At 34.5% G+C, this 23,328-nt stretch overlaps 1 protein-coding gene across 5 annotated transcripts in view; it reads right to left on the bottom strand.

Moving 5' to 3' along the window:
- Positions 1-23,328, bottom strand: part of PAN3 (poly(A) specific ribonuclease subunit PAN3) — a 132,924-nt gene that overhangs the window by 32,701 nt on the left and 76,895 nt on the right. For all 5 annotated transcript variants that reach the window (XR_006821489.1, XR_006821488.1, XM_046028244.1 and 2 more), the window contains 4 exons: positions 6,142-6,389; positions 4,950-5,006; positions 3,522-3,626; positions 2,637-2,694 (listed from right to left, as the gene is read on the bottom strand). Coding sequence is in view for 3 of the 5 variants with exons in the window: in XM_046028244.1 (XP_045884200.1) it covers positions 2,637-2,694; positions 3,522-3,626; positions 4,950-5,006; positions 6,142-6,389 (468 nt within the window). In the remaining 2 variants the exon portion in view is untranslated. The remainder of the gene's footprint in view (positions 1-2,636; positions 2,695-3,521; positions 3,627-4,949; positions 5,007-6,141; positions 6,390-23,328) is intronic.

Raw genomic sequence — 23,328 nt, 5'->3', positions numbered from 1 at the left:
ATAAATAAATATAATCCATAAATGAATGAGTGAATGAGTGAATAAAATGATATCTTATTTGTATTTTCCCCCAATTATCAATGATGTTCAGCATCTTGTCCCCCAATTATCAATGATGTTCAACATCTTGTTATATACCTATTGGTCATGTGAATTTCCTCTTTCTTCACATGCCTACTCCTCTCTTTTGGCCCTTTTTCAACTGAGTCATTTATGCTTTTACCTGATCATGTTTCTTATATTCTTCATCAGCTGTGTAAATACCTTCTTCCAGGTTTTTTCTTTACTCTGAGTATCTTTGGATTGTTTTTAATTCTAATTTAGTAAAATTTATCAGTATTTTCTTTAAGAGACAATGATCTTTGTCTTCTGTAGAGGAAATCTTTCCCCACTGAAATATTAAATCTATTCACCGATTTTATAGTTAAAGTTTCTATAGTTTTGTTTTATACAGTTCAGTTCTTAATAAATTTGGAGTTGATTTTCAGATGTGGTTAAAGATAATGACCCAATTTTATCTTTTACCATAAAGAAAACCATTTTTCCAATGACTCCTTTCCGCAGTGACAATGACACGTATACCACAGAATGTGTCTGGGCTCTCCTTAGCCTGGTCCATTGATCGATTTGTCTAACCCATTGCCCTGTCCACAGTTATTACAGACTCAAACCATGCCTCCCCTCCCTCAATACACCCAGATTCCTGTTCATCATCTTCAAAGTACCTTAGGTAGTCTTGGCCCTTTGCTCTTTGATAAATTTTATCATATAGTATGAAAAGCTCTGTTATGCTATAATATAATTCTAAAAATTAAAGATCAAACTTTGATTAAAAGTTTAGAACTTTCATCCCTCTCTCCTAACTCCCAGGTTAGACAAAGAAGTTAAAGATTCAGTTCACCACTAAAAGCTAAAGATTTCATCAACCATGCTCACACAATGAAACTTCCAATTAAAATAAAAACAAACACAAAACCTAAACAGTAGAATTCAGAGAGCTTACAAGTTGGGGAACACACTGAGGTACTAGGAGGGTGGCACACCTGGAAAGGTTATGCACGTCCCCATCCCCCCTCCCCTGCCTTACTTTGCCCTTAAACATCTCTTCCATTTGCCTGTTCCTGACTTGTATCCCCTATACTAAACAGGCAGTAGTACCTAAAGTGAGTCATTGTAGCAAATTACTGAACCAGTGGGGTGGGGGGATGGGGAAGTGGTGGTAGTGGCTGTGGAAACCCCCAAATATATAGTTGGCCACACACAGTGTGGGTAGCCTGGGTAACCCATTTCAGCTGGCATCTGAAACAGGAGTATTTCTGTGGGACTGAGCCCTTAATAAATAGGACACAAAATCGGTGTCAGAAGAATTATGAGTAAAAACAGCTCGCATGCTTTGACTGCAATTATATCGAACCTATACATCAGTTTAGAAAACCTGACATTTTAATCATTATGTCTTCCTATTTCTAATATAGTATTTTACTCTAGTTATTCATCTTACTTAATATCTCTTAGTAAGTCTCCCCCATTGAGATTATTTCACATATCTTTTGCTGTATTTATTCCTAGCTGCTGATAACCTGAAACGACTGTAAGTAACATCTTTTCATCATATTTTGAAGTTAATTGGCTACTGGTCTATAGACATTTAATTGACATGTATTAATCTTATATCCAGCTATTTCCTAAATTCTATTATAATTTCAAATTATGTCTAATCTCCAATTATATTATTTATACATGATTGCCATCATAAGGACTGGAAAGGCAAAAATAAACCTATTTTCTCCTTTTACCCTGGCTAGGGCCTCATAGACAATGTTAAATAATGAGGGAAAATTGCAACCTGAAAACCTCAAGGCTATGGTAAGCTCCCTGTCCATCTAAACTGAAAAGATTGGTCTTGAGACATAATAGCTAGACATATTTCTTTAATTCTTTAGCAATCAACAAGATACACAGTGGACTATGCTGAATCCTTGATTACAACCACATGTTTTGAGATTATCTCTATGGCAAATGTATTCCTACTACATTATTTGTAAAGTTCTGCTAAATTATACCATATTTAATCTTGCTATATACAGAATAAGCTAAGGAAAGAGATTTTAACTGCATTCTAAGAAACACTGTGGTACAATCAGAAAAACCTAGGTTTAAATTCTGACCCAACCAGCTGATTACTAGCCAGTGGTCTTAAAAACCAAGTTACGTAGCCTTCCTGTCAACTTCAGTTGTCCTCATACCTAAGAGGGAAAAGGTAGTATTCACGTCTAGGTCATAAAATTTTTGTGAGAAAGTAAGACATAAAGAATTTAATTAGCACACTGGTATACCATAGTTTCAAAATAATAATTACCTTCCCCCTCTGTTTATCCATATTTCATCAAGTTTCAGAAGACACTAATATTTCCATGCACAGTGATGTAAATCACCATGAATTCTAAAAGCACCTTTTTTTTTTTTTGATGAACTAGAATATTGTCACAGAAGTAAAATAACTACATGATTAGTGGCATCTTGGAACTCTTCAAAAGTAGATTTCAAATAAACATAGCAACTGCTGCTCAAGACATAAAAACATGTACATAAAGATTATAATATCCTTTAAAAGGATAAATCAATTCATATTTTACCTGGCATATCTGCTTGATCAATTTGAGCCATTGTTATTAAATGCCTGTTAATCAGCTCCTAAGAAAAAAAAACAAGTATATTTACATATAAACATAGCTTCTGAAATTGGATTTTCTATTATAACTGAATAACGTAAGTATTAATATTTTGGGGTATGTGTACTTTTTAATGTTAATAACGTGAAATGATATTTCTAAAAATGATAAAATGTCTAACTAGATAGGACAGACCTAGCCACAATTAGGGTTGGGGTGAAGTAGCTGTCTATAACCCAAAGCACATAACTAACCCTGTGGTGGCAAACTCAAGGCCAACTCTAAGCTTGTCAGTAATTCCCTTGTCAGCACTATACTGGTACAACTTACTTCTGTAAAATAAAAATTTTTCTGAGAATATAAGTATAAAATGAAATTCTACATATCAAAGAGCACCTAGATTAGTTTACCTTAAAAAAACTATTTTATAAAACCTACTTTATAGGAAATATTAAGCTCTTTTAAAAGGAGGCTTATTTCTAGGCCAAACTAGTTATTCTCATCCTATAGGTATTAGAAAAAGTGATCTGAAGGTTAGAAATCATTTAAATAATTTATTTAATATATGTTACAGAGACGTTTCAGTGTAGAGGATAGGAAGTATAAAAAGGTGGCCCATTTAAACAGCTTGCTTGTTTTATGTCCTAATACATACTTCCAATTTTCTTGAATAACAGGTTTCCTTAAATAAACAAATCAATGAGAACTCATAAGTCCTAAATTCTATCTACTTTAGTACAGCGTATTTGATTAAGTTCTATGATTTGAAAAGAGCTTTGTTCTTTCTCCAGTTGTTTGCTAAAGCACAACAGACATGAAGTATTTCCAGCAGGGACTCTGAAAGCATACCTGTCGGAGTTCATCAGCCATGAAGAAGGAAGGTGCATTTGCTTTTGGTTGCATATAAGCAACATGAGGTGCAGTTGGAGGATAAATATGATAGTTTGGAAATACCTAAAAAGGTAGGGAGGGGGGAAATGTAATGACCAATTGTTCTCAACTGATAAGCTTTATCTTGTTTTGATAAAGTTTTAATCTTTAAATGACAGTGATAAATGGATACATTTTAATGATAATGAATTAAACACCTCAGAAGAGCTGTTATTACTATACTTTTTGAATGAACTCACTTTAAAAATAACCTCATAATGTAATAATGAATATAAAAATCTAACGAGAAAGGAAACATTTCTTCAACTACAGTAAAATTTAACTTCCAATGAGAAGCCAAAGCTGCTCTTTGGAAGAAAAGTTATAGTTTGTAAATATTTTTTAAAGCAGTTGAAAGAGAGGATGAAATCAGATATTCAAAGTGTTTGGATTCAGTCAGATAATGAGGTAACATTGCCCTGGCTCACCAAAGAACCACCCCCTTGACGGGCTTTTTGTGGCCAACCTAAACAAACCGTTGTGTACATCCTGGCTAAACACTTCTCCCATCCAAGTACTAACCAGGCCCGACCCTGCTTAGCTTCTGGGATCAGACAAGATCAGGCGTGTTCAGGGTGGTATGGCCGTAGACCTGGCTAAAACACTTCAAACTGCAACCGTAAAGAGAACTAGCTGACTTACTCTGGGTCTGGGTTTGCAGCTTAAGTGAACAGAAGGGAGCAACAATCTACTTAAATACTGTCTGGGCAAACTACAGCCAAGTTACTAAATCTTCCAGCTTCTTGGAACTGAACTCTTCCCCACCCCTTGCTGCTTCTCTTTTCCTGTGCCTCTCCTTCCTCTTCAATGGTCCCTGACACAAAATCGACATACATTCTAAACTGTCTTTTCTTTCTTCATTTTACAAGCTGAAACACTTCCCCACCCCCCACCCCGCCCTTTGAAAAATGAATTCAGCTGATTTCTGCTGCCCTCAGATGATTACTCTTGCTCTGAATCTCAATCAGGAAGTGGTTTCGCAATACCTGTAAGGTTTCCTTTGACCTTTATCTGTAGGGAGAATAATACCTCCTTTTTCTTGCCTTGGTTTTCTTACACCAGATAGCACAGTTTGGCTTAACCACCTCAGGTTTACCATGAGCATATTTTTAAGAGTGGTCTGAAGGGTAAAAACATCATAAAAATGTGCCATATATAATCTCTACAAAAACAGTTGAGACAGTTTTGTGACAAAAGAACCTCTTTATAGATTAAATTTTCTCTTTCTACAAATATGATAAAATATAATAAAAATGTAAATAATTACAAAATACAATAAGCCCCCAAAAAAGGTAAAACATTGATGGAATTCTTACTTGAAAGAACCAAGGAAAGTCTCTACTCTACCTCAATTATTTGACCTTCTGTTCGGCAAGCTGTTCTGTGATAATTTTTGAAAGATCTCTGACCAAAAACAAAACAAAACAGAACAAAACTATTAGTTATTTATTAGTTTTTAAAAAGCATTTTACATAATTTACAAGTACTTCTATAAATGTTTTCACATTTATTTCTCATAAGGAGGTCAGGTATTATTATCCCCACTTACAACTGGAGAAATGGGCTCAGAGGTACTAAGATTCAAAAGTCACAAAACAACGGCAGGACTGAGACTCTTAAAAAATATAAAAGAACTCTGTCATCTTTCCATTCAAATTGCCTTTTAGTAAAATATTAATCAAAATAAACCATTAATTTAACTTGTGAGATCAAAATCTGCGTACTAAAATCCAAATATACTTTTCATCTAAAATTGATGAAACCATCATCGGAAATTATGTCAAATGTCTATAATTTAGATCAGCTCTTATGTTTTCATGGAATTTGCCTTTCTAACTCATAAGGTCTTCAACTACTACTTACTTTACTGTATTAATTAAAAAACAATTTTTGAACAGACATAATAATTAAGCTAAAAGGTGCAATTTGTGGAACATGACGACACTTCCCTCTCTGCCCTTTCCCTCCTCCCTCCCTTGTTAGCTCTTTCCTCACCCATGATCAGGGCCTCCCCTGGGTTTCCCCCCTCCTTACCAAAAACCCATTTTGGAGACCTCTTATCACTACGTGTCTTCCACTATCCAGAATCACTGCCTCACCTGAAGCCAGAGTTAATCATGAGTTTGCTTTCAGTAACTAGGATAAGAAAGCATCTACTTTCTCTGACTTCTTACTAGAGGTAAAACTACCTATAACTATAAACAAATGTAGCAAACCTCAACTCTAGGTAGCACAAGTATAAGGTAACCCCATGAACAAAACATGCATGAAGTACTAAACTAGAGCTTGAATATAATCTAATCTGTGATTAAAACCAGATTTGTCCAAAACTGGAGGAGTTATTATTACTGCAGAAACAGTTTACTTTGAAGAGATAAGGAGAGATTAGAATTATCATCTAAGTTAGAAAATCAAATACTCACTTTTCCACATCACAATAAAAAGATGCAAGAGGGGGTAAACCTCCTCATTAATCTCACTAATAAGAAGGAACTGTTGTAAGAGTACTACTATCAATTCTCCTTTAATGCAGACATACCATTCCACTCAAAGGTGCTGGGGTTGTGTCTGTATAGAAGTAAGTCGTCCCACCGACAGTTTCCTTTTGGATCACCTGACCAGAAGATGGAGTCTGAGAAACAGGATTATTAACAGGTGTAGAGGCACTAGAAGGCACCATGTAATTTGCTGGATTTGGAGTGTGACTTCTTCTTCTAGGAGCAGGAGAAGTATGCGGAGTGATCTTGGGAGAATGAAGAGGGGAAGATCCAGCAGACAAGGACATTCCTAAAGAAGATGTAAAAATGTTTCTTAGGGAGCAAAAATTGGTTTTGAAGAAACACATCTGGAAAATTAAAATGCAAACATTCATTTGGAAGAAACATCATCTTTAGCAAATTCAAGGGCAAAAATAAAAGCCATAATTTTATCTTGGTTTGTTTTAGAGAAAGCGTTGATGAAAGCAAATGTAAAGATGTTTCTTTTTTCAAAGATAGACATTTTCAAATAAACTAGGAAATTTACTGCAAGAATAGTCTCCTCCATATCAAGGTTTACATGAGAAACTTCAACAGTAAGAATCATTAGTAATTTGACAAATTAATTTAACGGAAAAATGAGAAATAACAAACTGGGACTCTTAAAAGCCTTTTTAAAAGCCTTTCTTTCATAAAGGGCCCAATTCCCTTTTTGTGAAGAATCATTTAAAGCTATGGCTATTAACAATGCAAACACCATGTTACCCTAAAGTACTATAGTATTAAAAATCAAATTATTTAATGAGTTCTACTAGACTTCTTTTGGCCAAATACAATTAACAGAATGGTCTGAAAAAGCAAAACAACTAAGTCTAGTCTTAGCTGAAATACATGACAGCTTACACATTACGTTTTTTAATCAAGCAATATACTGTTCTGATGCCTTTTATCTTTAACTCTAAACAGGCATATACTAAAACAAATGAAAATTTCTGCAGATGCATACTTTGTAAAATTAGGCCAACTGATGCCACTAGATTCTAACAAAAGTCTTATTAAACGCAACTAGTAAGAAACCATTCTTTGTAAGGCATCCACTATTATGATTCTAAGGTGAAGAAAGGGAAAGGATAATTGTCGTAACCCTTCAGGAGATTCCAAGCTAGCTGAGAAAACAAGACCAGGTCACATGTAAAAGACAAAAAAATGACTTACAAAAACACTCAAATATAAATTAATATGCTGCAAATTACATGCATAAATGCAGATGAAATGCAAATTAATTAAAACCAGGTAGGTTAATCAAAGGCTTAATGGAGGTGATCAGTTCTGAGCAGAGATTCAAAGGGGTTTCTAGAGCTACAGTTACACTTTCTGAAAAACTTGGCTTATCCACAAACCATTTTCTGGCCATTTGGGGAATGACTAAAACCCACACCTTTAGAGTAATGTGCTATCTCACAATGCAAGGAAAAAGTTGACCAAAATGCCTCTGGTCAGAGAAATATAATTAACAGGACCTTAATTTCAATGTTGAGCCATTCATAAAACACCAACATTGTTTTTTGGGGAAGATGCAGCTGTACAAAAGATGTACTACATCTTTTGGAAAGATGTAGTAGACAAAACTAAAGTGAAAACTGAGATTAACACTAATTTTACTCTGAACAGCTCTTTGCACTTTTTAAGAGCCTTAACTTAATTATTTTGTCTGGTTTTCTGAGCAACTAAGTGAGGGGCAGGTGATGCAGGTCAAGTTACAAGCACCATAGTAGAGATCAGAATTCAGACATCAAGAGGTTTTGATTTGACCACTGACATTTGTGCAAATTCAACAGCAAAGCCAGGACTCAAACCCAAGTCTCCAAACTCCAAACGTAACAGTCCTACTGCTGTAACACAGTGTCTACTGCACTGACATTAAAATAGGCCAGGCATCCTCAAGTACGTCCTAAATGTGTCTGGCAGACTTTAAAAATCTAAACCGCGTTTCAAAAAATCATTATTTATAAGGAAGCCAGGCTACTAAATTAAGATATAAGCTTATTTAAAAAAAAAACAAAAAAACCTGTCTAAAACTATAGAACTATAAAAATAGTTCTATTTTTCTAACTCTATATTCCACATTTAATTGAAGGATAATCCAAAAAGCAAAAATTGAATTATTTAACTATTTTCAAAAGATAAATACTTCCCACTTACCTAATGTGAAATGAATTTAAGATAGTTTTCCTAAAGCTAGTGTCCAAGTCTTTCTAAGACAAAACTGGCCAAGTCACCAAAGATGAATAAATTTGTTTACCACCTTTAAACTTAAAGTAACAGCAACAACTAATAGCTACCAATTCCTGAGCATTTTCCACACGGCAGACCCTAATAAAAGTACTTCGTATACACCTGTCTATGTAATCCTCACAACAACCCTGTGAGGTAGGTATATAGTATTCACCTCACTGCAACGAAACAACTTTTTAAATGTATTTTAAGGACAAATCTAGACTCAACTCAGATCTGTTTGATTCCAAAGCCTGTGCTCTTAGACAATATGCTATCCAGTCGCCCAGTTTCTAAGTCTTGTACTAGAGAGCCGAAAGGGGATCCATCATTGCCCATGGTAGTAGCCAGTACTCAGTTTGTGACTACGTGAGCCACATAGGGTGGAGGAGGTGCAGGATGGGGTGCAGGGAAAGATTCTGACATCAAAGTAGGTTGCAAGTGAGACAAAAGGTAGACTCTCTCTTTTAAGGCTGAATATGTGGCAAAAGATTTACCAAAAACAATCTGTGGTCAGTTAAGAAGGAAATTCAAGTATAGTAGAATTTTTAAGTCTTAAAGTAAAAGCTTTCTCTTAAGAATTTGTAATTTTGTAGCTATTCTAATAGAATGTTGCAACACTGAAATCTGAGTTCATATATCTGAGCTGAGGCAGATTACAGTTATTTAAATACATTCAAAATGAAACACATACACTATTAAACATCACCACTCATAGGAGCAACAGGCTATTTAAATGTATAGGAAGCTAAAAATGAAATTAACCCCTAAGTTACCGAAACATCAAACCTAGTCACACAAGGCACAGCTTTGTGCCAGCAGAATACTTTACAAACATGTTGAGGAACTGAGTAAAAGATGCACACATCTGCTCAAAGAGAGGTATTCTGTACCTAACTACTGTGAGGACAATGGGCACAACACAGTTAATGTCAACTGCCTAGATATAACACTAACTTATCCGCAGCACAAAGTAGAACAATATTACAGAAATGAGTAGTCAAAAATAAAGACGAATTAAAATGAACAGATTTGGTTTCATCTCTCTCACATGTAAATATTCCTTATAAGTTCTATCTTTCCTTACACTAAGGTAAGTGCTACTTGTGATTATTACAACATCAACACCCTGCTCTTCACTGGTATTCAACCACCAGAACACTAAAGCAAATATAGGAACCACTGAGGATACTGTACCATAAGAGACAATCTGGAAGAATGAAAATTTAAAATTTAAAAAATGATTCAGAAATATTTCATTTTTGTATTTATTTTTTGTGTTAGTTTTTATAGTTTACTCTTAGAATGACATTTTGGTGACATCAGATACCATAACTACACTATAATTTATTAGGTGAATATGCAAACTGTGAGACCTAAATCGTGTATGTTAAATTAACTGCTTTAGAACATTTTAAACAATCTTCTCTTAAATATATCCTAATTCAAATAAAAGTGAGGAAACAGTAAAGAGATTCTCCCTGGAGGAATTAACCAGAGGAATTAGCAAAATGTAAGAAATGATATAAAAAAACTTCAAGGCTAATATATAGAGACAAAGTTATCAGTGTTTTTGGACGACATGATTCTATACATGAAGAACCCAAGAAAACTAACAAAAATACTCTTGTAAATAATGACAGAATTCATTAAAGCAAATGGTTACAATATTAATATATACTAAATGAACAGCATTCCTAAAGACAAGCACCAGTTAGGGCAATACTGTTTCTAGGGAATGTGAGAGACTGAGGTAACATGATACCCTCCACTCAACCTCCATCAATGCTGTGAATAGATGGAACTACGAGATATAATATGACCCAAATTTAAAATATAGCTCAGGTAAAAAAGAACAACAAAAAAATTCCAAGAGTAAGAAATTTTTTAAAAATTTGGAATTATGAGGTTATACTGTGGGCAGTTTGAGAAAAAAACCTAGGCTAATTGAGGCTTTAATGCCCACATGAGAATAAGAAACATGGCCTTCAGCCCATCACACATGGGGAATGGAACTCTAATTTCAGTGTGAAGCCAAGAAGTCTGGAAGAGCTGCCACATCAGAGTATGTGGCAGAATGCAGAATGAGAAAACATCTTTCTACCTACTGGTGCATAGAGGCAAAAAGTAAGCTTGCTTGTGGAAGAGAGATGGAGAAAGAGGAAGGCTGGGGTTGTATCGAGAGAGAAGAACCTGGTGCCTGTATCATGCACAGGTATAGGAGAAAAAATTCCCAAAAGACATGTTATAGGCATCCCAGTGAGAAATTAATATAAAGCTTGAACTGCACTGGACACGTGCATGAAGCAAACACCAACTGTATGCTTCTGCAACTCAGAACACACAAAAACTCAATCTCTCCCCAGGGAAACAATCCCACTTTTTAAAAGAACTCCCAAAATAAAAGTGAGCATGCACAATATACTTGAGAATTAATACCCTGAGAAAAAGGAATCTCAGAAAACAGAACGCTGTAAAAGACATAAAATTAAAATGATTAAAGACATGAGAGAAATGACAAACATGAAAAAACAGAGTATTTGTTCTTCTGAAACAGAACTAGACTCTTTAAGAGTGAAAAACAATCACTGAAATTAAAGGGAAATTCAATAATGGGCTAGTATGCAGAATATATAAAGAACTCTTATCACTCAACAATAAAAACAAATTTAAAAACGGGCAAAGGATGTGAATAAACATTTTCCAAAGAAGATCTACAAATGGCAAATAAGCATATAAAACAAGCTCAACATCGTTAGTCGTTAGAAACATAGAAATCACAACCACAAAACCACCTCATACCACTAGAATACAATCAGAAACAAGGACAGTAACAAATATTAGCAAGCAAATGAAAAACTGAAATCCTCATACATTGCTGATGGGAATGTAAAATGATGCAGTCACTTTGGAAAACAATTTGACAGTTCTTCAAATTGTTAAGCATAGTTACCTATAACCCCAAAACTCCACTCCTAAGTATGTTACCCAAGAGAACTGAAAGCCTATGTTTAAATACACACTTGTACCTACATGTTCATAGCAGCATTATGGATAATAGTCAAACAATACAAACAACTCAAATGTCTATCAACTGATAAATGTGTAACTAAAATCTGATCCATCCATACAATGGAATGTTATTCACCCATGATAAGCTGGGGGAAATCCAACATGTACTATAGCATGGATGAAGCCTGAGGACATTAAGTCAAAGCAGCCAGACACGAAAGGCCATTTATTATATGATTCTATTTATATGAAATGTCCAGAACTGGCAAATCCTTTATAAAGACATAAGTCAATTAGTGCTTTCCAAGGACTGGAGATAGAGAAAATGGGGAGTCACTACTACTGGGTATGAAGTTTCCTTTTAGGGTGAAGGAAATGTGGAATTAGTGACGATGGCTACACAGTTGTGAATATGTTAGCATACTCACCACTGAACTGTATACTCTGAAATGGTGAATTTCATGATTTGGGGGTTTTAACTCAACCAACAAACAAACAATAAAAATATTGGGCTTAACTAGAAATATTGAACTTATATTAAAAAGAGATTAAAACTCTACTAACAGAAACAAAAGGTGACTCAAACAAAAGGAAATAAATACTCATGCTTACTTGTTATAAACATTTCAATTCTACCCTTAACTAATGCTAGTTCAATATAATACCAATAGAATTTTTATAATTAGGCAAACCAATTATAATTACATGAAAAAATAAACATTAAGAATAGTCAGGAAAATTATTAAAGAAAATTAAGCAGAGTAGAAGAACAGAAACAAAGTAAAAGAAGAAAAAAGTGTAAGACCAGAAGATAATAAAAAGTGGTAAAAGCTACACTAATAAAAAAAAAAAGCTACAGTGATAAAAATGTTTGATAAAGAGTCACATAAATAATGGGTCAATACAACAGAACGGGCACAGAACTTGACCTCAAATATGTATGAAGAAATAAGATAAAGGTGGCATTTCAAACTTTAGTGGAAGAGAGGACAGTAGTCAGATATGACCATTTACTGCTGGCACTAAATGATACAATGAATACAGATATAAGCAAAGCTAATTATTTAGGAAAAAAAAGATATAATCAAACTGACCCTTTCATTCATTTTACCCACATAAATTTCAAATAAATATTCAGACTGAATACTTAAGAGTTCAAGAAGTGCCTCAAAGAATATTTTAAAAAACACCATGTTATGAACACACAAAATGAAAAAATCAAAAGAAAATGTTAAGTCAATTTAACTTCTTCAAAAATAAATTTCCTACATGGCAAAAAAAGATACTTCCAATACTTTAAAAAAAAAGGCTAATCTGCTTAATATAGTTCTTAAAATCATTAAGACAACAGAAAGCAATTAAAAGCAAAAGGAAAAATTATACTACTAGTCATTTTGTGTACAAGAAAATTAAATGCCTCAAATATAAAAAAGGATGCGGTTATTCACTGACAAAGAGATGCAATTTAAGACCAGCATTACCACTGGCCTCCTTCACAGACTGGCACAGATTAAAAAGTTTATTTCAACAGTTATTAAAAAGGTGGGTAGCATATAAATACTGTCACACACTTGTAATATCAGTTATTATAATCTCTTGGAAATCAATCTGGCAATACCCATCAACTAAGACTTTTTAATTGACAGGATAATGGTAAACAATTCAAAGACATAAAATGAAAAATAAAAGCTGGGAACTCCATAAAAGTGGGTATTTTTGTCTTGCTCATCTTTTAGACCCACAGGAGTCACTGAATAAATGCTTCACAAAAAAGCGCTCAGGTTACTTTTAAATCCCTACTAGGAAAAAACAAAAAGTAATTATCTTTTTCTTTCAGAGAAGTTAAAAAAAAGATGTTCTCTCAAATACAGATGCAGCTGAGATGCCAAGAGTAAAGATCTCCCTAAATGTGAAACATCAGAAACATTCCTTTTAAAATCAAGACCACGACAAAAAGTGCCAATTATGACTATTTCTAAATAATACATTAAAGGCCTTAGCCAATGCAACAAAATGATAGAAGAAAGGTTGCAAAGGAAAAAAATAAAACTATCATTATTTGCATACATACAAGAATCTATAAAATATTAGAAATATCAAAGTAACCAACATAACAAACATACAAAGGTCAATCCCATTATCTACACACTACTTAGAGAAACTTTATTTTTTAAAGACACCAATTATAATGCCAACAAATACTATGAAGTGTTTCAAAGCTCTAACAAAATATATGTAAGACCCGAACCCAGAAAATTACATAACTCTGTAGAAAGACCTGGAAAAAAGGAAAAGAATAGATAGTCCATGTTCACAGATACAAAGATGTAATGATGATGATTCTCTTCATCTAAAGATTCAATGCAACTTCCATGAAGATACCATGCTGCCTCACGTATCCACAAGTCTCCCAAGCTCCTTCCTCCTCTGGGACGTTAATCAATAACCCTCCTGGCCAACACCAAATTCTCTAGACCCCATCCTTATAGTAAATTCCAAATCATCCTTCTAAAAAGTCTTCTCACGCTATAAAAAATTTTCTCAATACGCATATATTAAAATGATTCCCATCATTTTGGATTTTATCTCTTGCAGCAGGTACCACACATTTTAAATTGTCTCTTTGTAGGAAAGAACCATAGACCTTAATCCTCTCTGTATTCCTAACTATACTTTGTTATAGCACAGTTGTCAGCACACAAGAAATCTGTTAGAAATAAATAAATATAGAGGTGAAAGTTTCCTCTTTTTGACATCAACAACCAAGATGCTAAATAGAGCAATAGTCATGATCAGGAAATGGAGAATGCCATCACCGGAATTACCTGAGTATAACAAGAAGCTGGGAAGAAAAAAATCAATGTGTATGCTATCAAGTGACACAGATGTTGACCACTGCTATTTAAAAGCAAACGTGAAACAAGCCAAACACTGTTGTGAAAGAAAGGAATTTGCAAGAATTTGGAGTGAAGGACATTGTTCTTACAGAACAGTTTGATTATTCTAGCATTACTCTTTCCAGGTTAACGTAGCTTGGATAAACTTAGCTTAAGCTAATAATTTTAACAAAGTTCCAATAACTAAATTAAATCCCCAATACTAAATTGTCATGTATGACTATACTGAAGAGAACAGTTTAGATAAGAAATTATCAAAATACATCTCATACTAAACAGATGGAACTTAAATTGAAGAAAAATAGAAGCACTATTTTCCCAGCAACAGAGTCAATATTTGGTGCCTCATCCAAGAGAAAACCATACTAAGGAATTCATGTGATAAAACCCAGTTGGTACAAAAAATAAAGTTACTACTAAAATTACGTATCTTAATTTACTCATTTTTTAAATGAAATTCCCCAATAACACCACCCTCTTAAAATAAATTGATACACAGTTACAACCCTAAACACAGACACTAAATTTTTACTCCTAAACTCTAACAGGGTCTTAAACATAGCAAAAATACATTCTTTTCTTCAACTTTGCTGACTTAAAGGACGGGTACAAAAGGTCAACTCCAAAGTGAGGTTCAGAAGACTTCCCCTGACTTGCTCTTTCAGTGCTTCAGACACAAACTTTAATTCTTAGTTCATTTCTATCAGTAACTGTTCTTAGCCGACAGAGAAAGTGATTTTCAGTATTTTATTGTAATCATTTTAACAATTAAAAGTTTGGATATCACAGAGTTATTTACAATTTGATTATCTGCAATTTGCAATCTGCCAAAGAAATTATTTGAAATTTGCAACTGTCAAATAAATCCCCAAAATACCTAGGTAACTCTACTGTATGCAGGGCAGATTTCTAATGAATAGAACCTCTTGAAATAAAATGTTAAGATTTACAGAATAACATGAGAAATGGACTAAACTCTCCATGTAATAATTACTGTATAAATAAAACTGCTTTAAAATATAATCAATCCTTAGAGTTTCTCCATAAATTTAGAACAAAGGTCCTTAGCTGGGGGGTCCTCAGGACCACCCCCATGTTTAGAAATTCACTAAAACGCAAGGGATTCAGCTTATAGTTGCACTCACTCATGGTGAAGATTTATCACAGCAATGTAACAAGCATACACATCCATTATCTCAAGGGTAAAACACACAGGTAAAGCCCAGAGGAATTCATGTGTAGGTTTCCTTAGGCTCTCTTCCTCTCATGAGGGTTCACACAGCTCACTATTCCTCCAGTAACACGGGTACAATACATGTGGTGTGCAGCATAAACCAAACTGTTTACATAAAGAATCAAGGAACAGTAAACCACCCTCACAGGTTGTGGAACAAAAGGAACACTCCTTAACTCCAAGTTCCTGGACATCAGCCAAGGGCCAACCTTGCAAGCAGGCTTTTTCAAAGACAAGAATCTTTAGCCTGCTATGTTAGCTCACTTCTGCACAGACATCTTGAATTGCATCCAGTATAGTCACCACTGTTTCGTAATTTTGCTCTACAGTAAAGTGAATATTGTTACAAAAAATCTAAGGGCAAATGTTTTGTTTTTCCCATCTAAACACATGCCTCAGGGAAGGAACAGAAGAAAAAAAGTAAACCTTAAGATAGGGCAGTGAATTTCACTACTTTTTATCTACACACCTTTAGGAAAGATTACATGTATTAGTGACATAATACTCCATGGCTAGGAAATACAGCAAAGAAAAATTAAATGTAGTTCATATAAAAAGGAACTGAACCTATGTGCTTCATCAGCTCCTATCTCTTAAGTATTTGACCTATTTAAATATACACACTAAATGTTATGGCTTATACTAAGATTTTAGCTACTAACACTAAATAGAAAAGACCTTGTACTCTCAATAGTTAGGTTGTATTTCTTAGCTTCTAGCATTCAAAAATTGTAGAAGCTATGCAAAAAGTTTACGTACTTAAATATTAGAAAATTATGAAACAAAACTTTATACTTAGTAAATAACTGCTGGATTCTGAGGAATCCTACAAAGGATCATCTAGGCTATGATTTGGTATATGCATCATAAAAGTAGCTGCTTTCAGTTTCAATAGCTAAAAAACTATTCACAACCTTTATCTCAGAAATTCTAGTTCTAGAAAGTATCCTAAGAAAGCACCCTAAATCCTGAAAGATATTTATAGTTAATATATATATATAATAGATATAAATGTATATATGTAACAGAACATACACATATGCTTTTTTAAAAAGATTTTATTTATTTATTTGACAGAAAGAGACACAGTGAGAAAGGAAACACAAACAGGAGGAGAGAGAGGGAGAAGCAGGCTTCCCACCAAGCAGCGAGCCCAATGCAGGGCTCGATCCCAGGACCCTGGGATTATGACCTGAGCTGAAGCCAGAGGCTTAACGACTGAGCCACCCAGGCACCCTATATGCTGCTTTTTAAAAGAAAACACTATGATTCAACTTTTTGATAAAATAACTTTTTAAAAACCAAAGGCAATTTGAAGGTTAGAGAAAATATTCTCAATCAACTAAAGTCTATTAAGATGCTAAGAATGGTTTTAGGGGAAAACAGTTCATTGTAAGTGATGCATTATAATGTGAACTAAAATTTTTCTCATGACATAGTTATTTGATCCAGCTAGGAAATATAGAAAAGCTATTTAAATAATTAAAAACATTACCTAAAATAAAATCAATTTCTTGTAAGTTTACACTCTGAATAACCATGAGCATAAGCTTGTTTGATAAAATATTAAAGTCATCATCATCTATATTGCCTTATAATAAAAGAACACAGAAATTTAAAAATCCTAAATTTAGAAAAATCCTTAGTCAATATTTTTGTTTCATGATAATCACCCCACTGAGTCACCCTTAAAGTCCTAATTATCTTTTTAAAAATAATTGAGAATCTACTTAATTATCTACTAAAGAGAATTAAGAATCTACTTCATGAACTTAACCAATAGTTTGAAGAAAATATTTTATAATTTTCCCATTTTTAAGCCAGAAGTAGACTAAGTTTTTTCTCTCTTTGTACAAATCAGACAGTTGGGGCCCAGTGATTTGTTCAGTCATAGAAATTTAGTGATCATACAAATGAAACTAGAATCTAGGGCCCTTGAGTGCTAATACAGCTCAACTGTAGTACTCATGCTATTGAATTTAACCTAAATTTAAATCCCTAATGACTATATAAAAGTAACGTACCTAGAAGGAAAAGTTATAGTATAAAGAGAAAACCTGGTTAAAGGCAGAAATGGCAAGCTTTTGCAAGTCAAATATAAAATATTAAAGGAGGAGAGAATGGTGCAACCAATTAAAAACAGTGATCTGTTAAAAAGTTTCTGGAATTCTACATAAGTCTCCAAATGATACCATAAGCCCTAAAGGTTTAGGTACTATGAAAAGAAATATGTGACTATGAAGCCATGTATACCTGTAAAGACAAGAGTGATTCAGAAGGCCCTTGAATTTAAAAATTATGTAAGAATCGGAGTTTCTAAAGAATCCTAGCAATATGGATGTCTAGGTTATTTTATTTATTAAAGATTTTTTAAATTAATATATCTAGTGACATTAGTTCCCCCCCCAAGTTATTATTAAATTGATAGGATGCATTTTATAATAGATGGCACCTGAGAATCCAGGAAAATATGGTAAATCTAGATTATGGTTTTGATCACTTTTCTGCCAAACAGGGTGACTGACAGCAAGATTCTTCAAGATCTTGCCATCAAGTAAAAATGTCTATTTTAATAAATTTTAATTTGGAAATATTTTACTATCACTGTTAAGCCACGAACTGAGGTACGAAAACTTTCAAATAAACATACAACTGAGATAGCAATCATACAGGCATGTGTGTATTTTAAATATGGATCTAATCCTCGAACAGACTGAACAGAATAAAACAAACCAGCACCCAAAACGCAACAGAATTAGGAAGTAATAGCTAAGATAATAGGCTTTACTTCTTTCCCCATAATAATTTCATCATCCCATCAAATTAAGCTTTGCAAGTAATTATCAAAACTGGCTAAAAATGTTCCTAATTAAAAGTGCCAGGTTTAAAGTTAAAATAACAATGCAACTAATGAATCTATGTATAAAACCTCATTATCTATGGCCCAATTTTCCAAACTCTGACATGACAGACGATCATTTGCACTTCTAGCCTGAACAATAAAAGATATTTAGTAGTGAACTAAAATACTGGCTAGGTAAAATTCCCATTATTTTATATATTCTACATCATGCTAACTTTCAAATAACTAAAATAAATATATTTGCAATCCTAAACCACAGGATTATGTGTGTTACCCACAGGTGTACTTTTGGCCAAAATATTCCCTATGACATGCCATACCCTATTTTTAAAGGCCTCCAAAAAGACAATCCACAGCATTCCTGAATAATTTACTACGGCCTAGAAAATTAGGATAAATACTTGCTTTCTGTAGTTTAAATCCCTCACTGTTTCAGATTTTAAAATCCATTTATTTAAATGTAATTATTCTCATTTCCTCAAAGATTGATACTAAAAAATACTGTACTTTTCAAGGCAAAAATTGGTAATTATCAAAAGCATATCACAATATTAACCACAAGCCAAAATGTAAATTATTCAGATCTAGTAAAATACACACTAATCAAATTAAATTCAATTCAGTCCTAGAAGTTTCACACCACAAATGCAAACTACCTTTGCAAAGATGAAACAACCCAAATGCCAAAAGGTTTACTTGAAAGAAATGTTTACAACCCCATGTGAAAAAAGGGTACTTGGATTCAGCAAAATCCTATGCTGACCTCGTGAGGGTATACTAATTCTTGCGGGCAACGAATAGCAGTAAAATTTCTATACTTTAAAGAATTGTTCCATGAAGTGTGATAAAATGAAAACGGAGTCAATAAGGATATTCATGTTAATTGCCAGAACTGATTCCTTCACAAACCCTGTTTTCACAACAGCAACCCCTTATTATTAGGGGAATTAAAAGTTGCTGAACTCAACAATCCCTTCAGTTAAACCAACAGACCCCTCATAGAGCTGTCCAACGCTGCCCAAACTATCCATCCTTTAGTCGGATCAGTCAGTTTCATGAATTGTAGGATTTATCTTCAAGTCCAGTGCTGACTCAGAGGGTAGCTTGTTCCCTAGAGAAAACAACCAACAAAAATCAGAACAGCTACTGCTCATAAGCTCTTTCAACACCCAAGTGGAAAGGACAACTTACTGGGTCCAAAAAATAGTTCAACTTCCTTTCAACTAGAGAAATAGCCAATAAACTGAAGGCAGCTATGTGACATAGGTCTTGGTTAAAGCTTTCACTCAGTTACAGCAAAGAAATATTAAATAGATTAAAAAGCTTATATGAAAAGCTATCACACAAACTATATGGTTTCTCACTCAAGAAGAAATTTACAGGGAATATAAATGAAAAGTATTCCAAGGGCCAAGGCTGTTGTTTTGTTTTTATCTTTGAAGAGCTGATTTTTGTGTGTGCACGCACACACGCACACTCGTTCATGCAAGAAACAGAGAGTGAAGTGGGTGAAAATTAAATGTCGCCACCCAGAAGTAGTCGACATGTCTTAGGGTAGCCACACTTAACGCCATACATAAAAAAACTAGTGAAGTGTTACATAATCCCTTAAATCCAAGTTCTTCATTCATTAGTTAGAAAAAATACTCTCCATCAAAAGATAGAAAGAGTAACGTGTTCTGTTTCAGGACTTGGCAATAGTAGGTTGCCTTCCCTATTATTTCTAAAACGAAAAAATCAACATGCACGGCCTTTGAGCTTCAAGATATACCATAACAGAACTAGGGGGCCTTTCCACTTCAGGAGTTAGGGATTTTGTCTACTATATCATGCTATTATAGAAAAGGGAAGCAAAAAACTCAATAAGAAAGGCAACTAGGGAGCTCAAGCTAATTTCAGAATACAGAAATGTCATTTTGTCCTTTCACATGAATTAGATTAAAAGATTTTCATAAAACAAATACATTACTCGAGGCTTTCTCCAAAAAGAATCATGAAGGTGACCAATACAACTTTTCATTTTTTAAAATTCATTAATTCTATTATTTACTCATTCAAGTGTGGGAAAATTTTAATCAAAATCTTTCCCTTGTCATTTTCAATTTCTAATTAGAAAATTCTTGATTCTCAACTAAGAATCTCTGTGCCTGAGCTCAGATTTATGGAAAATAAAACTAGTAAAACCAATACCCTGCCTTGAAAATTGTACTCTGTTGCATATAAGCATCTGACATTTTGGTCATTTGCAGGGGTTTCTGCTTTGGTTTGGCCTTAAAGTCTTACTGACTCCTCACATTCCCAGCCTTTTTCAGAGAAAGAGTTGAGCCCTGATGAGCTAAGACACATACTGCACATCACTAGATAGTCACTCAAATCACTGTCTGTATTCTGTGGTTCAGAGAAAGAACTCAGTTCAGAAAAGCTCCAACCCTCCCAGATTCCTTCATTATGCCCCGGTAAGTTCCCTCCCACTGAAAAATAGGCCTTGTCGGCCAGCGGTTTTCAAACTTTATCAGGTAAAACCTGATAGGCTTCCAGAGTAGCCTCAGGGTTCTGTAAATTTCTTGATTTGAAATTCTTTTATCTATTTTTTCAATATTTATTAAGTCAATAATAAAAATCACATATGCAGGTCCAAACAGTATGCATTCAATTTTAGCATACTAGAGATTATCAGCAACATCTCAGTTTGTATCAGATTACAGCATTTTCATAGACATCCCAGAATAAAGCCTCTCTCTCCTGTCACCGCACACGCTCGCTCTCTCGCTCTCTCTTTCTCTATGTGTTTTTTGTTAGGAAGGTAGACTCTGAAGTAATCTTTATTTAAATGCACAGGTACTTATACAAAATTGAACAAATAAGTGTACAACGTACTCATGTGAATTGTGATTCTCATGTTACTATATGATAGAAAATATAGAAAAGGAGACTGAGGAACAAAGAGTAGTTATTATCCTTTACCCAAAAATTTCAATCTATTGTGTTCAACAAAGTACCACACAGACTTGTTATTGTCACTGAATAACTTTATGAATAAATTTTTAAAATCTAACCCTGTAATACCAGTTTTAGAGACTTTATATAAATTTAGATTTGGAGATTCTATATCATCTTCACAAGCGTTCTGCTGCTTTGAAAACCACTGTTCTAAACTCTAATTAAGGCTTGGTATTCCTGGTTCACAGGTCCCCTAGGGGCAGAAATGGTAATTAAGTCTAGTTTCTAAGGCCTGCTGAGTGGGAAGTTCCAGCTACCTGTACTCCAAATCACCTTTCCAGTCTTACCTCCTACTAGCCTCCTCTCCCCACATTCTCACGACACTCAAAACACAGTATGCCAAACTCTGGAGTGTTAATGCCAATCAAAACTGGTAAAGACTTTAAGAGAGGGGTACTAGATACTTTAAATATATGGAAAAGGTATCTATCTCAGTGCCATTTTTCATTAATCTTTCCAAGTTTCTGCCCAATCTAAATTTTTCCACTTGCCTAGCAATTTTATTTTATTTTTTTAAGATTTTATTTTTAAGTACTCTCTACACCCAACATGGGCTCCAACTCATGGCCCTGAGATCAAGGGCCACATGTTCTACTGACTGAGCCAGTCAGGCACACTTGCCTAGCAATTTTAATTTAAAATGAAATCCCACTCTTCTGATATAACAGAGATGAAATATCACACCACATGCATCACACAAATGGTAGACTTCAAAGATATTTCTTTGAAAAGATAAGTGAAAAAGAAATTCTACACAACAAAAGCAGTGACTAAAAGCCTAAGATGGAGAAACAGAATTATCCATAGGAGCTAATGATAGTCCTTTAAATTGTCACGTGGAATCACTGCACACTGGTACCCATCCACAGCTTGTTTTAAAAAAACAAAACAGGGGCATCTCGGTGGCTCAGTTAGTTAAGCGTCTGGATTCGACTCAAGTCATGATTCCAGGAGTCTGGGATCCAGCCCCATGTCAGGCTCCTTGCTCAGTGGAAAACCTGCTTCTCCCTCTCCCTCTGCCTCTCCCCCTGCTTGTGTACTCTCACTCCCTCTCACTCACTCCTACTCTCTAATAAATAAAATCTTTTAAAAAACAACGACAAAGTGCCAACTGGTTAAAACAAAAGCAAAACAACACCCTGCCCTAACCTAGCTTCTCTAAGGAAAACTCCATTGACTTCCTCACCATCAGCACTTAGGAGTAACAGCGCCTGTTCTAACAGAAACTTGCTTCAAGCCTACGCTTCGGTACTGCATCTGAGATTTTCTTCACATATGTTCAGTCTTTTTACCTATTAGGTTGAATTACTTTTTGAAAGTTCACTAACTGAGTAAGAGCATTTCTAGATTATGGTACTCAACTGGTTGAAACAAACAAACAAAACCCAACCAACTTCACAGATTCTCAACGGTGTTTAAAATTTAAAGAAATCCTTTCCATCCTTTAAAACCCATTTCCAGTATTTCCTTTTCCATGAACCTTTCTGGCCTAGACATCCTCATTCAAATCAGTTAAAACCTCACTTTTCGTAAAATTTTCTGGCATTCTGCACTTTTTTTTCTTTATAAGTAAAAGGGCAGATATCAGAATCTCCTGGGGTGCCTGGGTGGCTCAGTTGGTTGAGCGTCCACCTTCAGACCAGGTCATGATCTCGGAGTCCTGGGATCGAGCCCCATGTCGGGCTTCTTGCTCAGTGGAGAGCCTGCTTCTCCCTCTGCCTGTTGCTCCCCCTGCTTGTGTTCTCTATCTCAAATAAATAAAATCTTACAAAAAAAAAAAAAAAAAGAATCTCCTACGAAATCTTTAAAAATACAAAGGCCATTGCTCCAATTGTCTAGTTTCTGAAGCAGTAGATCTTAGATGGGGCAAGGAAGGCTGTATTTTAGAAGCACCAAAGAATCTGTAACTATATGGAAGCTTACGGGAACCACTGCATTAGATCAGGCACTGAACAAGGTTTCAGGAATT

This window comes from Meles meles, chromosome 14 (assembly GCF_922984935.1).
Source record: "Meles meles chromosome 14, mMelMel3.1 paternal haplotype, whole genome shotgun sequence".
NCBI classification, from domain to species: domain Eukaryota; kingdom Metazoa; phylum Chordata; class Mammalia; order Carnivora; family Mustelidae; genus Meles; species Meles meles.
Note: the sequence above shows the minus strand (reverse complement) of the source record. Positions and strands in the feature narration are given on the sequence as shown.